General features: G+C 34.8%; 1 protein-coding gene across 2 annotated transcripts in view; it reads right to left on the reverse strand.

Moving 5' to 3' along the window:
* The window catches only part of SBF2 (SET binding factor 2), a 454,973-nt gene that overhangs the window by 252,614 nt on the left and 186,046 nt on the right, over positions 1-16,313 (reverse strand). For both annotated transcript variants that reach the window (XM_038569025.1, XM_038569026.1), the window contains exon 3: positions 5,873-6,010. In XM_038569025.1, the coding sequence (XP_038424953.1) occupies positions 5,873-6,010 (138 nt within the window). The remainder of the gene's footprint in view (positions 1-5,872; positions 6,011-16,313) is intronic.

Consider the following 16,313-nt stretch of genomic DNA (forward strand, 5'->3'; position numbering starts at 1 on the left):
GCATGGAGCCTGCTTCTCCCTTCTCCTGTGTCTCTGCCTCTCTCTCTCTATGTCTATCATAAATAAATAAATAAATCTTAAAAAAATAAAAAAAATAAAATAAAATAAAAGGGGACAAGAGCCCTGTATTATTCATAAGTGTCAATATCATAAAACAGAGAAAAGGTGAACAACTATTCCAGATACAGAAAGAGACAAAGAGAAATGATAATTAAAAGCCATATGTGATTTTAAACTGCATTCTATACTGGAGAGCAAAAAAGGGAGAAATATTAAATTAAATATTTAAATATTAAATATTCTATTTACTCAGGTGCTCTGACATTAGGTACATAAATATTTACAATTATTAATATCCTCTTGAGGAGATGACTACTTTATTATATATAATGATCTTCTTTGTCTATTATTATAGTTTTTAGGTAAAGTCATATAGGGGGCGCCTAGGTGGCTCAGTCGGTTAAGCATCCCACTCTTGGTTTTGGCTTAGATCATGATCTCAGGGTTGTGAGACTGAGCCCACATTGGGTTCCACATTCAGTGGTGAGTCTGCTCGGGATTCTCTCTCTCTGCCCCTCCCCCATTTGCAAATGGCTCTTTCTCGCTCTAATAAATCTTTAAAAAAATAATAAAGTCGGGATCCCTGGGTGGCGCAATGGTTTAGCGCCTGCCCTTGGCCCAGGGTGCGATCCTGGAGACCCGGGATCGAGTCCCACGTCGGGCTCCCAGTGCATGGAGCCTGCTTCTCCCTCTGCCTATGTCTCTGCCTCTCTCTCTCTCTCTCTCTCTCTCTCCGTGTGACTATCATAAATAAATAAAAATTTTAAAAAAATAAAAAATAAAAAATAATAAAGTCTATTTTGTCTGATTTATAGCTACAGTATATATAAGTATAGCTACAGTAGCTTAGTTAGTTAGTTAGTTTCCATTTGCAGGGCCTATTTTTTCTATCCCTTCACTTTCAGTCTGCCTATCCAGAAAGCTAAAGTGAGTCTCTGGTAGGTACCATTTAGTTGGATCTTATTCTTTTTAATCCTTTCAGCCACTGTTAGTCTTCAGATTAGAGAATTTAATCTATCTACATTTTTAAAGTAATTATTGATCAGTTTGTACTTACTAATGCCATTTTGTTCCTTGTTTTCTGGATATTTTGTAATTCCGTTGTTACTTCCTCTCTTGCTCTCTTCTTTTGTGACTTGATATTTTTCTTTAGTGGCATGCTTGGATTCCATTCTCTTTGTATTTTCTATATCAACTATAGGTTTTTCCTTATGGTTACCATGAAGTTTGCATAAAACAATTTATATTTATAACAGTCTATTTTAAGTTAATAACAACTTAGTATTCTAAGCTCTACATTTTTAATCCTTCCTTACCTAATTTATGTTTTTCTGCTGTCATAATTTACACCTTTTTTATCTTGTAATCTTGTATACCCATTAAGTTTTTGTAGTTATATTTTTACTACTTCTGTCCTATTTTTTTTTTTTTACTTCTGTCCTTTTTTTTTTAAGATTTTATTTATTTATTTGCTTACTTACTTGACAGAGAAAGAGGAGGAGTAGAGGGAGACAAAGAGAAGGAGCTGAGCATGGAGCCCAATGTGGGGCTTGGTCTCACAACCCTGTGTTCATGACCTGAGCCAAAATCAAGAGTTAGATACTCAACAGAGCCACCCAGGCACCCCACTACTTTTGTCTTTAAATCCCTTCATAGTAGGCTTTGTAATTGATTAACTCAATATCTTCACAGCATTAGATATTTTTTACAAGTAAGACTTATACTTTAATATGTTTTCCTGTTACTAAGTAGTATCCTTTCATTTCAGTTTAAAGAACTCTCTTTATCCTTTTAAGGTCAATCTAGTGGTGATGAACTATTTTAGCTTTTGTTTATCTGGAAAACTGTTTATGTCTCCTTCAATTCTGAAGGACAACTTTGCCAAGTCGAGTATTCTTAATTGAATCTATCTTACTACTCCCTACTGGCCCACCAAGTTTCTGCTGAGAAATGTGCTCATAGGCATGGGAGATGTATGAACAAGTTGTTTTTCTCTTCTACTTTTAAGATTCTCTGCTTGTTCTTAACTCTTGCCACTTCAATTATAATGTGTCTTGGTGGTGTTCTCTTTGGGTTCATCTTTATTGGAACTCCATGGACTTCGTGGATCTCAATGTCTTGTTTCCTTCCCCATGTTAGGAAAGGTTTCAGTCATTACTTTTTCAAATACATTTTCTGACCCTTCTCTTTCTTTTCTTCTTCTGGAATACCTAAATTATGAACGTTGGTCTATTTGATGTTGTCATATAAGTCCTTAAAGCTATCTTCACTCTATTTCATTCTTTCTTCTTTTTGTGCTTTTGATTGGGTGATTTCCACTGCCCTGTCCTCAAGTTCACTAATCCTTTCTTCTCCTTCATCTAGTCTGCTGTTAAATCCCTTTTGGTATTTTTCAGTGCAGTATTCTATGCTTCATCTCTATGATTTTTATTTGGTACTTTCTTAAGTTTTCTTTGTTAAAATTCTGACCTTGTTCATTCATTCTTCTCCTATGCTAAATGAGCATCTTTATAATCATTATTTTGAACCTTTCATCAGGTAAATCTCTTAACTCCATTTCTCCTTTTTCTGAGGTTTAATTTTAGTCTTTCATTTGTAACATATTCCTGTTTCTTCATTTTCCTTGATTCTCTTTGTTAGTTTTTATGCATTCAATAAAACAACCACCTCTCCTAATCTTGAAGAAGAGGCCTCTTGGAGGAGGATGAACCTTATCATTCATTCTTGCCATAGTTCTTGGCTATCTTACAAATGTTTGTGATTGTCAGACTGCCTTATTCTTAGTGCTTCCGGTATTTAAGTGTGTGCCAAGACTTGTCAGTGTCCTAAAGAGAAGGATCTTAACAACTAGATTCAGAGTGATTAAAAGCCAGATCCTCAGAAAGCAGCTTTTAATGTACACAAATACACATCTTAAAAAAAAAAAAAAAAGACTTGAAGATGGCTGTTTCTGTCTGCTCCTGGGTGAGGATGCCCAGTTAAGAACTTTCTTTCTTTTCTAAAGTCCTGTGGGAGATGACAGCTTAAGCCTTCCTGGCCACGAGAGCCAGGGGATTAAAAAGGGTACATTCGGGATCCCTGGGTGGCGCAGCGGTTTGGTGCCTGCCTTTGGCCCAGGGCACGATCCTGGAGACCCGGGATCGAATCCCACGTCGGGCTCCCGGTGCATGGAGCCTGCTTCTCCCTCTGCCTCATTCTCTCTCTCTCTCTGTGACTATCACAAATAAAAAATAAAATAAAATAAAATAAAAATAAAAATAAAAATTTAAAAAGGGTACATTCTTTGGGCAGCAACTGCAAATCTAAAGTGCCAGACATGTGCACAAGGGAAAACTGGTGAAGTGAGCCAGAGAGACAACACAGAGATGGCACCCGCTAGCCTTCCTGGTCTCCAGTAACACCCCAGAGATGTGCTAAATTAGACACCTGACCTTAAGGCAGGAGCTTTTAAAGCATGCACATAGGACTCTTTCAGGAAAGATTGGAAGACGGGCATTTCTGTTTCTTCCATTCTGAGCTGTGGGAGGAGAGCCACAGTGAATTGTGGTGAACCTGTTAAGAACTCTCATTGTTTGCTATAGTCTGGTGTGTCTCATGGGCATAACCCCACTGGTTTTCAAAGTTAGGAGTTTTGGATGCCCATCCTTCATGTGCTAGTGTTAAAAGCTGGGGCTAGATGTTGGGTCTAAACACTGTACACCTAAAATAAATAAATAAATAAACACTTTACACCTCAGGGAAAAGCTAGAAGTTGTAAATTCCTTCCCAACGTCACTGCGCAAGGGGTAGAGTTTATGGTATGAGTTTGCCTTTCCTACTCGTTTCAGTGTAGGTATTTTCTTGTTTGCACAATGTGAGTTGCTCAGCTAGTTTCTAGATTTCTTTCAGAGGGAATCACTCCATGGTAGCTGTAGATCTGGTGTCTGTAGGAGGAACTTAGTTCAAGAGTTTCCTAGGTCACCATCAATAATGTAGGAACTCCCTACATTGTCTTAATGTTATTACTTTTTTGTCAGTTATTTTGGGGCAAGAGGGGTTGGTAATGAAGGAGAAATACAAAGAACCCGAATAATCAGTTAGTTTCATCAGGCAATTCTAGGGAGTTCTGAAGAGGTACTGTCAAGGATAGAGAAATAAAATACTGCATTCTCAGAACTATCTTAAATTCTCAAAATCAACATAGAAATAAAAGGTCATCTAATAGAGATAGAGAGGATCTTGGCTGTAGAACACTTTTGCTTGAATTGATCAAAAATGAGAATTTGATTAGTTATTTCTTGGCAACTCCACTCAAACATTATCCAGGATAGAAATGGCTATTGTCATCTACTTCTAAGTTTTTGTCCCCATTAAGGATATAATCCCCAATTTAAAAAAGAAACAATGGGCTATGTTAGTCTATTAGGCATTAAATATCTGACATAAAATATTTTTAGTTCAATCCCACAAATAAAATGCTTCAGGTTTTTTTTTCCCTTCAGGTTTTAATATGGCTTCCCACAAAGATCTGACAACAAAGAATGTATTGGTAATACAGATGATGAATATTTTGTTCTATGTAGCCTTTTGATTTATCACTGTAAATTAATAAACTAGCATGCTGGTTTTAATACATCAGTCTGGTGAATCTGGATAATGTAAATCTGTGTCAAGAAACGTGATTTATCTCCTCTTGTACTGCAAATTGAGATTTCTGCATCCAGAAAATTCAGATATTGGAGTTTAATTAAAGTAGCCCAAACAACAAATGCTTCTTTGTGAGGCCATTTTGGAAAGCAAGCCAATCTTTCACTCTGGCAGTGATACTTTTCATCTGCATGTAGCAGAAAGTACTGCAGATAATGCAGATTGGCTTACTCAACCTCCTCCAAAGTCTTTTATAGTTTCCTTCTTGTTATAGAGTTTTCAAAGCAAAACAAACAAATGTATAACAACAACAACAACAAAGTTTTTCTGATTCCTTTCCAGGGGGGTGTGACCTACATGCAATCTGACTTCCACAAGGAAACAACCCATATGATATATAAAGCCAAAGTCACCAATGTAAGATAGTGAGACAGGTTGCACATGAGAAGTTAGATTTTTTGGGGCAACATGTAAAGGTTATATTGTCTAGTACTCAAAGTGTACTCAAACTGTACTCAAACTCAAACTGCCAAGTGGTCAAAGGCAGAAAAAGTATGGTTTCTCCTAAAACAGACCCAAGTTAGGCAGTTCCTAGTACCAAAATTAGTTCCCTGCTCACCCCTCACCCATGAAATTACATAAACTGCCCAATACCTTATCATAAATCCTTTTATGCATAAATTAAAGAAAGTAGATTCAGTTGTCTGAAACTAAGAACCCCAACAAATACTTTTTGCAACCTAGTATTTTTCATTTCTATGGTTCTATGAATTTCAGTCCTGCCATGTTGATATTCCCACCAGAGTTGACATTTAGTTGAGTACTTAAAAAATATTATCAAGCACTGTGATAGGTGATTTATAAGCATTCTGATTAAATGCTCTCTATTCTGTGAAAGACTTCTCAGGAAAAGGACTGACAGAAAGTTAATTTTTCCATGAGAGTACACAAATCTTCCTAATAAACCAATTCATAAATATTTCTTAGAAATATTCAGATTACGATCAATATTAAAATAAAACAAAGTTTACTTTCTTCCTGTCTTCTCCAACAGTATAGTACCTCAGCCTTTTTAAAGTAGTCCAAAGAACTTAAACTCACAGTTCTAACAAAAACAAATATGGCATTTAAAAAAAAGATTCCTAAATGTTGTTCTTTTGTACTTTGGCTAGAAAAGTTACTATACCTGAAGATTGATTTCTGCTTCATAGAAGGTTAGGCACGAGCAGTAATGTCGATCTGAGTCAATATCTGTCAGGACCACCACAAAAAATGTTGGCTGCTTTCTCTCTTTGGACAGCTGCCACCCGCCAGGCTGACAAAACTAAATGGGATAGAAAAAAATTATCACATTTTAAAAGTATAATGAAAATTTATTATTTATAAATTTTTGTGAAATGTTAAATATCCCTCCATTGTAAAAAAAAAAATTTCCACCTAATGTGATATATTACCTAACCCATTATATAAATATATATTTTGTATATATATATATTTAAGTACAGATTTCTAATGTAGAATACTTTCTTTAATGTACATATACATTTTATAAAGACAGTCTAAGATTACCCACAGGTGCCACTCATTCTGAGATACAGATTGGCATACATAGAAACGAATCATCATAAATGAAAAACTTCCCCCTTTATTTTTTTTTCAAAAATTTTTATTTATTTATGATAGTCACACAGAGAGAGAGAGAGAGAGAGAGAGACAGAGACATAGGCAGAGGGAGAAGCAGGCTCCATGCACCAGGAGCCCGATGTGGGATTCGATCCAGGGTCTCCAGGATCACGCCCTGGGCCAAAGGCAGGCGCCAAACCGCTGTGCCACCCAGGGATCCCAACTTCCCCCTTTAGAACAAATCATGAAATGAGTTGAAGATAAAGTGCTAAGTATCTATCATTGACAGAAAATAGAATTATTTTACAATTCCTTCATTAATCTAAGTCTTCAATACAATGAAAAAGGTATCTTGTTCATCAAGATATACCACATTATAGGCTATATCATACACTTTAATGTATTTTAAAGACTAGAAATCATACAACATATGCCCTTAGACTACAACAGACCTGAATTAGTAACAGAAAGATAGCTGAAAAAGTCCCCATATACTTGGAGATTAAACAATACACTGCTAAATAATACATGAGTCAAAGATAAAATCTCAAAAGAAATGTGAAAAATATTTTGAACTAAATAGAAATTAAAATACACCTTATTAACACTTTTGGGATTCAGCAAAAGCAGTGCTTAAAGGAAAATTTATAATATTGAATGCATATATTAGAAAAGAAGAAAGATCTAAAATCAATAATCTAAGCTTCTATCCCAGGAAACTAGAAAAAGAAAAGCAAATTAAATACCAAGTAAGCAGATAAAAAGAAATAATAAAAATTAGAGCAGAAATCAATGAAATAGATAATGAAAAATCAACAGAGAAAATTTTCTTAAAAACCATAGCTAATTCTTTGAAAAGATCAGTAAAATCAACAAGCCTAATATCAGAAATGAAAGAGGGGACATCACTACAGATCCCAAGGACATTAAAAGATAATAAAGGAATACTCTAAACAACTCTATGCCTACAAATCTGGCAGACTAGATGAAATGGATCAATTTCTTGAAAGACACAATCTGATAAAACTGATACAAGAATGGGGCAGCCCGGGTGGCTCAGTGGTTTATCACCACCTTCTGCCCAGGACCTGATCTGGAGACCCAAGATCAAGTCCCACAACAGGCTCCCTGCATGGAGCCTGCTTCTCCCTCTGCTTCTCTCTCTCTCGCTCTCTCTCTCTCTTATGAATAAATGAAATATTTTTAAAAACTGATACAAGTACAAACACACCATCTGAGCAGGTCTATATCTACTAAATAAATTGAATCAATAATTAATAAACTTCCAAAATAGAAAGTTCACTGGTAAATTTACTAAACATTTAATGAAGAAATTATATGATTCTCTAAAATCTCTTCCAGAAGACAGAAGCCAAGGAAATGCTTCCTGATTCATTCTATGAAGCCAGCATTACTCTAACAGCAAAAGTAGGTAAAAAATCATAAGAAAACCACAGACCAATTTCCCTCCTGAGAGGATGCATAAACCCTCAACAAAATATTTACAAGTTGAATCCAACAATGTATGAAAAGAATTATAAACTACAACCAAGTAGGATTTACTGCAGGTACACAAGGCTGGTTCAACACCTGAAAGTACATTAAACACATCAAGAAGACAGATTTAAAAAATCACAGGACCATATCAATGCATGCAGAGAAAGTATCTGAGAAAATCCAACACCCATTCATGATAAAAACTCTCAGAAAACTAAGAATAGAGTGGAAGTTCCTTAACTTGATAGAGAACATTTACTAAAATCCTACACCTAATGCCATACTTAATGATTAAGAAGCTACAAGTTTTCTCACTAAGGTAATAACAAAGCAACGATGTCCCCTATCACCACAACTCTTCAAAATTGCAATTAGACAACCCCCCCAAAAGGAAATAAAAGGTATATGGATTGCAAAGAAAAAAATATAACTGTCTGTTCACAAATGACATGATTGTCTATGTAGAAAATCTGAAGGGATCAACAAAAAAGACTCTTGAAAGTAATAAACAATTATAGCAAGGTTCGAGGATACAAGGTTCATATATAAAACTCAACTGCTTTCCTACATACCAACAAGAACTGTTGTTTAAAATTAAAAATATATTACTATTTACATTAGAACCTTCCCCAAGTATTTAACCTTAAATACTTAGTTTAAATTTAACAAAATTTCTATAAAATCTACCCGAGGAAAACTATAAAACTTTAATAAAAGTACTCAAAGAAGAAGTAAATAGAGAGAGAAATATTCTATATTCATGAACAGGAAGATTAAATATTGTCAAGTATCAGTTCTTCCAAATATGATCTATATAGTTCAGTGCAATCCCAATCAACATCTCAGCAACTTACTTTGTGGATAATGATAAACTAATTTTATAGTTTAGATGGAGGGAAAAAAGATCCAGAAGAGCCAACATAACACTGAAGAAAACAGGCAAAAGATCTTAACAGATACCTCACTAAAGAAGATACACAGAAAAAAAATAAACATATGATAAGACGTTCAACATCTTATGTCATTACAGAATTGCAAATTAAAACGAGATATTGTCACATTGTCTATTAGAATGGCCAAAATCCAAAATATTGGCAATGCCAAATGCTAACAAAGATGGTGAATAACAGGAATTCTCATTCATTACTGTAGGAATGCAAAACAGACAACCATGCTGGAAGATAGTATGATAGTTTCTTACAAAACTAAGCATATTCTTAGTATACAATCCAGCAATTCTGTTCCTTGGTATTTACCCAAAGGAGTTAAAAACATATGTTCACACAAAACTTGTACATGGATGTTTATAACAGCTTTATTCATAATTGCCAAAACTTGGAAGCAACCAAGATGTTCTTCAGTAGGTGAATGGATAAACTGTGGCACATTTAAGATAATGGAATATTATTTAGTGCTAAAAAGAAACAAACTATCAAGCCATGAAAAGGCATGGAAGAACCTTATATGCATATTACTAAATGAAAGACTTCAATCCAAAAGGGTTTCACGTGGTGTAGTTCCAACTACATGACATTCTGAGAAATGAGAAACTATGGAAACAGCAAAAAGATTAATGGTTATCTGAAACTGAGGGCATTGCAGAGACATGAACAGGCAAAATACAGAGGATTTTCAGGGCATGGAACCTATATAATAAATACTATATGCACAATATGGTATAATTGTATAATACTATATAATGGTCGATACATGCCGTTCTACGTTTGTCAAAACCTACAGAATGTATAACACCAAGAGTGAATGTTTTTTTTTTTTTTTATAAATTTTATTTATTTATTCATTCATGAGAGACACAGAGAGAGAGAGAGAGGCAGAGACACAGGCAGAGGGAGAAACAGGCTCCATGTAGGGAGCCCGACATGGGACTCGATCCTAGGTCTCCAAGATCATGCCCTAGGCTGAAGGCGGTGCTAAACCGCTGAGCCACCGGGGCTGCCCCCAAGAGTGAATGTTAATGTACATTATGGACTTTGAGTAATAATGATATGTCAACCAAGGGAGGTTCATCAATTGTTAACAAATGTACCACTGTGGCTGGGATATTGATAGTGTGGGAGGCCGTGTGTTTTGGGAACCGGGAGTATATAGGAACTCTTAGTTTCTGCTCACTTTTGCTGTGTATCTAAAACTGCTCTTCCTAGTGTCTGTGTGTGTGTGTGTGTGTGTGTGTGTGTGTGTGTGTATGCTGTAAAAAGTGAAGTCCATTTTCAAAAATCTGAAGAAAATAAGATATCTTGATTAGTAGTATTGTTCAAGAGATGGAACAAAAATAGAAATGAGCTCACCAATACAGCAGCTCTCTGTACCAGATTATCTTCTGTTATTCTGCTCAATAACTTGTAACCTTGAGCAATTTATTTAATCCTTCAGTACCTCAGTTTCCTTGTCTATAAAAGATAGACCATTAACCACCTGCTAGTGTGCTTGGGAAGTCTACATAAATTAACACATGCAAAGTGCTGAGAATAGCCCCTGGCATATAATCCAGTGAAGTAAACATTACCCCATCGGATCCAACTTTAGCTACTGTCATCATATCTATAACATTTTCTTTCTCCTTCTGTTTCTTCCAAAACCTGCCCTTGCCCCTCCTTTCATTGTCTCATTGCCTCCTTGACTGAGTCTAATGAGACATCAGAAAGGGAGATCTGGATAATTTCTTACATTTGGAGAGAGACAGTAATCATGTTCAAAGCTTCTCTACCAAAATAGAAATTCTACCAGACTCTTTTTTCATAAGTAGATTTCACCAGAATTTTTTAAAATGGCATAAAAAGCTTAAAATACACTAATTAGCAAGTAAGTGAAAACATGTTTCTTTACATTTTATTTTGAAATAGCTATTCAACAAATATTTATTGAGTACTTGAGTATCATTTATTCTTTGAATACTTCTCTGTAACTTCCTAGTATCTCTAGCACCTTCTACACTCAACAATCAAGAAGTTCCTTTCCTGTGTTCCAAAACCATTTTATACATATTTATTATAATAACAACAACATTTTCTTATATATTTCCCTTGAACTTATTAGCTATTCTACTAATCTGGTACAGAAAAGTTGACTTGTCATTTTCTTTATGTGTACGTTTCTCATAAACACATAACACATTCTCCTCAACAATTATCTATCCAAGTGCTTGTGGCCGTGATAAGTATTTTAAATTTTAGAATAGCAAGCCTCAAAGAGTGGTGCATAAAAGCCACAGAAGTCCCAGTGGTAAAAATTATTTTTATAATAATACTAAGAATTAATGGTTTCTTTCACCTTGTTGACATTTACATTGACAGTGCTAAAGTCATGGCAGTTAGCACTGCTGGCACCTTAACAGAAATGAATGCAGCAAGCGCCAAATTATACTTGTAGTCATTGTATTCTTCACACAGTTGCATGTTTGCAATTAAAAAAAGAAAATCAGTTTCAGTTTAAAATGTCTTTAAAGAAGCAATACATAGTTTAATTTCATTATAACTTGACCCTTGAGTATATAACTTTTTAAATATTGTTTCAAATAATACATATAAAGCACTCTTGCTGCATATTAGAAGCATTACAGTTCAGAGAAAAGCTGCTTGTGTAATTATTTAAGTTATGAGTTAAACTAGCTGCCTTTTTTTTTCAAGAACACCATTTTTACTAGAAAGAATAAATGATAGACAAATATACAGACTTATGTATTTAGCAGACATTTTCTCAAAACAAAGTAAGCCTATCATTTTAAGATAAGGATCTGAGAGACTATGTGTTACCAATGATAAATGAGCGTTCAAGCACAATCATGAGACTCCTAGCTTTTGTATTTCTGATGAATGTGACAATAACATTAACTAGTATAATATTTAAAATATTATATATTAATATGTATCAATATTTGAAGATCTGCATAACTCATTGATTCCATATTTGCAAAATGACCAATGTATGTTATAAAATCATGCATAGATTAAAAACCCATTCAAAGTGTTAAGTATACCGACAGACTTTAATGTAACAGTACGAAAAAAAAATGTAACAGTATGAAAAGTTCATTGATACGCTTACAGATTTCATATTACAACTAATTTTTAAGAAATTACCACTTGAGTTTTGATACAATGATATTCAAATAAGAATTTCCATAATTATCTGAAAAAGTTATTTTTTTTAAATTTTTTATTTATTTATGATAGTCACAGAGAGAGAGAGAGAGAGAGGCAGAGACACAGGCAGAGGGAGAAGCAGGCTCCATGCACCGGGAGCCCGATGTGGGATTCGATCCCGGGTCTCCAGGATCGCACCCTGGGCCAAAGGCAGGCGCCAAACCGCTGTGCCACCCAGGGATCCCTGAAAAAGTTATTAAAATATTCCTCTTTTCGCCAAATATATATTTGTGAGACCTGATTTTCTTACTATACTTTAATCAAAACAACTTATTGCAAGAGCTTGATGTAAAGGTGGGTATGAGGGGATCCCTGGGTGGCTCAGTGGTTTGGCGCCTGCCTTTGGCCCAGGGCCCGATCCTGAAGTCCTAGGATCGAGTCCCATGTCGGGCTCCTGGCATGAAGCCTGCTTCTCCCTCTGCCTGTGTCTCTGCCTCTCTCTCTCTCTATCATGAATAAATAAATAAAATCTTTAAAAAAAAAAAAAAAAAAGGTGGGTAAGAGAATCCAGTTGTCTTTTAGTAAGCTAATATCAATGATATTTCCAAAAATATAAAATAATACCACTGTTTTCCCTATTTTTTGTTTTGGAAACTACAGTTCTTTCTTCATAAAAAAATATACTATTTAATATGTGAAGGCTTATTCTTCTTTTAAATGAATCATTTTAAATTTCCTAGTTATAATTTCTAATGCATAAATGAATAAACTACATAAACAAAACTCTTTGGGGATACTCAATAATTTGTAACAGTATAAAGTGTGAGACCTAAAAGCATGAGACCTGCTATTTTAGTGAAATAAGTATTAACATTTAACTAACATTGGCTTAAGCTACTTGAATAGCAGAAAGAGATAATTCTTGGTGGAACTAGGGAGTTTTAATCAGGTTACATCAAAACTAAGAGGTGTCTTTCAAAACCTTCTTAACTTGGGCAGCCCAGGTGGCTCAGTGGTTTAGCGCCACCTTCAGCCCAGGGCGTGATCCTGGAGACCGTAAATCTAGTCCCATGTCAGGCTCCCAGCATGGAGCCTGCTTCTCCCTCTGCCTGTGTCTCTGCCTCTCTGTGTATTCTCATGAATAAATAAATAAAATCTTTAAAATAAAAAAAAAACCTTCTTATTCTTTCTCAACAAACTTCTGTCCAGAATTATGTACATTTTTTTTTAAAGATTTTATTTATTTGAGAGAGAGAGAGAGTGAATAGGAGAGCACAGCTAGGGGAGGAATGGAGGGAGAGGAAGGGGCAAACTCCCCCACTGAAAAGGGAGCCTGATGTGGGGCTCCAATCCTAAAACCTTGGGATCAGGATCTGAGCTGAAAGCAGATGGTTAACTGATTGAACCACCCAGGTGCTCAGGTACATCATATTCTAAAATGAGTTCACAATCAAGAAAGAGACATCTGAGCCTGAATCATGGATGGATTCCATTTGCTCAACAAACAACTCTTCTGACCAAACAAATATGTTCTATGAATTAATAACAAATAATACCATTCTCTTGGAGTTCTGTAATTCATTATTAGCCGTTCATTAGGCTTGGCAAATGGCATTAAAACCTATTCACTACAGAATAACTACATATTTTTGCAAAACTTAAACGAAACTATAGGTTTTCAATGAGGATTAAGCTAAATCTTTTTATGTTATTTCTAATTCTATCAAATATAATGACTTCTCAATTCAAAGATACCAGTCATAGAACAGAGTTCACAAATAACTTTCATAAGCAAGTAGGTCTATCACTTAAATGAACAAATATTTTGCAGCTTAAAACTAGAAAAAGCAACTTTTACTGTGTCCACTTTTTCCAAATACTATATATATATATACATATACTGAATATAATAAAAATATTATAGAATAACCAAAAACATCCATAGTATTATTGTGATTAATTTGAATAATCTCTCAAAAGTGAAATATTATAGAAGGTTCTCTGAAAAAGACCTTCATCCACATCTGAATATTTCCAAGACCTTCATCCACATCTAAAAATTTACAACTTACTGGGAACTATAATTTAAAAAATTAATCAATGTCTCTTTTAAAAAGTAAAGCTTATAAGAAAATTTCTTCCTTTAACAGATAATAATAAATACAAAACATCCAGAAGGAGAATATTAAAGTTTGGGTAGTTAAGTAAAGTTTAGTTACTTAAAATGGGTTCATTGTTTACATTATAAAAGGAATTCCATTAAATTCTGATAAGACAAAAAGTATTAACAATAAAACTTCTGAGAAATTCCAAGGATCGCTTTTCAGATCAATAAGTACTTAATATGACCACAATTAAGATAGTAGTGGTGAGTTATGGCAGGCCTGGTCAGATTTTTTACTAAATTTTGCACAAGGAAGCTGTCAAAATAGTCCACTAGACACTGGTTATACATGAGATCTCTTATTTCACACATGAAATTACAGCAATAGAGGAATTTATTTTATATTATGCATTTAAATAGGGGCATGTGGGCGACTTAGTCAAGTGTCAGACTCTTGATTTCAGCTCAGGTCATGATCTCAGGGCTGTGAGATCAAGCCCCGTCTTGGGCTCTGCGCTGGGAATGGGCCTGCTTAAAATTCTCTCTCTCCTTCTCTCTCTCTGAACCTCTTCCCCTAAAAATAAAAAAACCATACATTTCATAGGAGATTTCAAATGAATGAAATGAAATATTCAAATGAGTATGCAAATATTCAGAAAATAAAAAATAGCTCACACAATTGAGTTTACAAAAATGTTTTCTCAAAGGATTTTAAATTTCAAGAATTTTAAAGGGTTTTCAAGGTTTCAATTTTCAAACGCTTTAAATTAAAAGAAATTTAATCTCCAGTTAAAATGTCTACTTTCCAAATTTACTTTATCATAAGATTAAGTAATAATGGAATTTGGAGTATGAAGAGATGATCCCACTGTTTAATGAGAAGTATTCCTCATAGGATTTGGATTAAAATACAATATTCAAATCTTAAATGAGTGTACTGAAGAAGTTATAAACAATGAGGGAATGGACACTACAATTCTTGAACCTGAGCTCCAGTAACATTTCTGACAGGAATGTGAGAAAATGTTTAGACAGCTGGAAACAGACTAGTAAAAGATAGTACTCACTAAAGATAGTAAGCAAAATGATAAGCATTAAACAAACAGGATAAAATCAGGATTTTGTTCTCCCCAGTGTCTTTACTGGCAAACAGGAAAAAAAATGCTATCACAGGTGCAAAATCTAAACTGTTTAGAACTGACTGCCATAACGGACTGGCCACCATTTTGTCCTCCTTTTTTTAAGTCACTGAGGAAACCCAGCTATTTAGAGTGATATTATAAAAGAAAATACTATATAAATTGACAATTAATATTGTTTTCATACATGGGGATTCCTTTTCAGGATGTTATCGGTCTTTGTTTCCCTCCAGTTTTCTTTCAGACCTTAGCATAACCTGGAAACAAATGATACTTCAAGGTTGTAAAGTTAGAACTGATAGACATTGCTAGTGGTTGGTTGAATATCCGCCTTCAGCTCAGGGTACGATCTTGGGATCCTGGGATAGAGTTCTGCATCTCCCTCTGCCTATGTCTCTGCCTCTCTCTCTGAGTCTCTCATGAATAAATAAATAAATAAATAAAACCTTTAAAATAAATACATAAAATAAAATAAAATTGTAATAAAAAATACAAACAGCAAAGTAATGTGAAAGGAGATAAAAGGTTTAAAATGTTAAGAATTTGGAAGCTGGAAAACTGGTTTTCACTACAAATTGCTGGAAAAGATAATGAATGGGAGGTACCAGGTATGTATGCATGTCACCAAATAGGCAACACCAAAACAAAAAAAGAGCCCCTATTTAAATGCATAAAGAAACCATAAAGAATGTAATGAGACACAGAAAATTTCAAACATTGGAGAATAAAAAAGCGATCTAAGGGATCCCTGGGTGGCGCAGCGGTTTGGCACCTGCCTTTGGCCCAGGGCGCGATCCTGGAGACGCAGGATCGAATCCCACGTCGGGCTCCCAGTGCATGGAGCCTGCTTCTCCCTCTGCCTGTGTCTCTGCCTCTCTCTCTCTCTCTCTCTCTGTGTGACTATCATAAATAAATAAATAATTAAAAAAAAAAAAGCGATCAAAACATTAAGCAGAGGAGCTTATATATCAGAAAACATTTACAAAGCAAGAGAAATATAATAAAATTTTAAAATAAAGAAACCATAACACTAGTCGGTGTTCAAAAGGGACAAACAAATGGAAAATGAGAGAGAAGGAAATTGGATCACTGCAGGAGTTCTAATTCCTGGGTAACAGGAAATTTAAAAAGAATACATCCAAAGGAAAAATTTATAAAAAATAC

This window comes from Canis lupus, chromosome 21 (assembly GCF_011100685.1).
Source record: "Canis lupus familiaris isolate Mischka breed German Shepherd chromosome 21, alternate assembly UU_Cfam_GSD_1.0, whole genome shotgun sequence".
NCBI classification, from domain to species: Eukaryota; Metazoa; Chordata; class Mammalia; order Carnivora; family Canidae; genus Canis; species Canis lupus.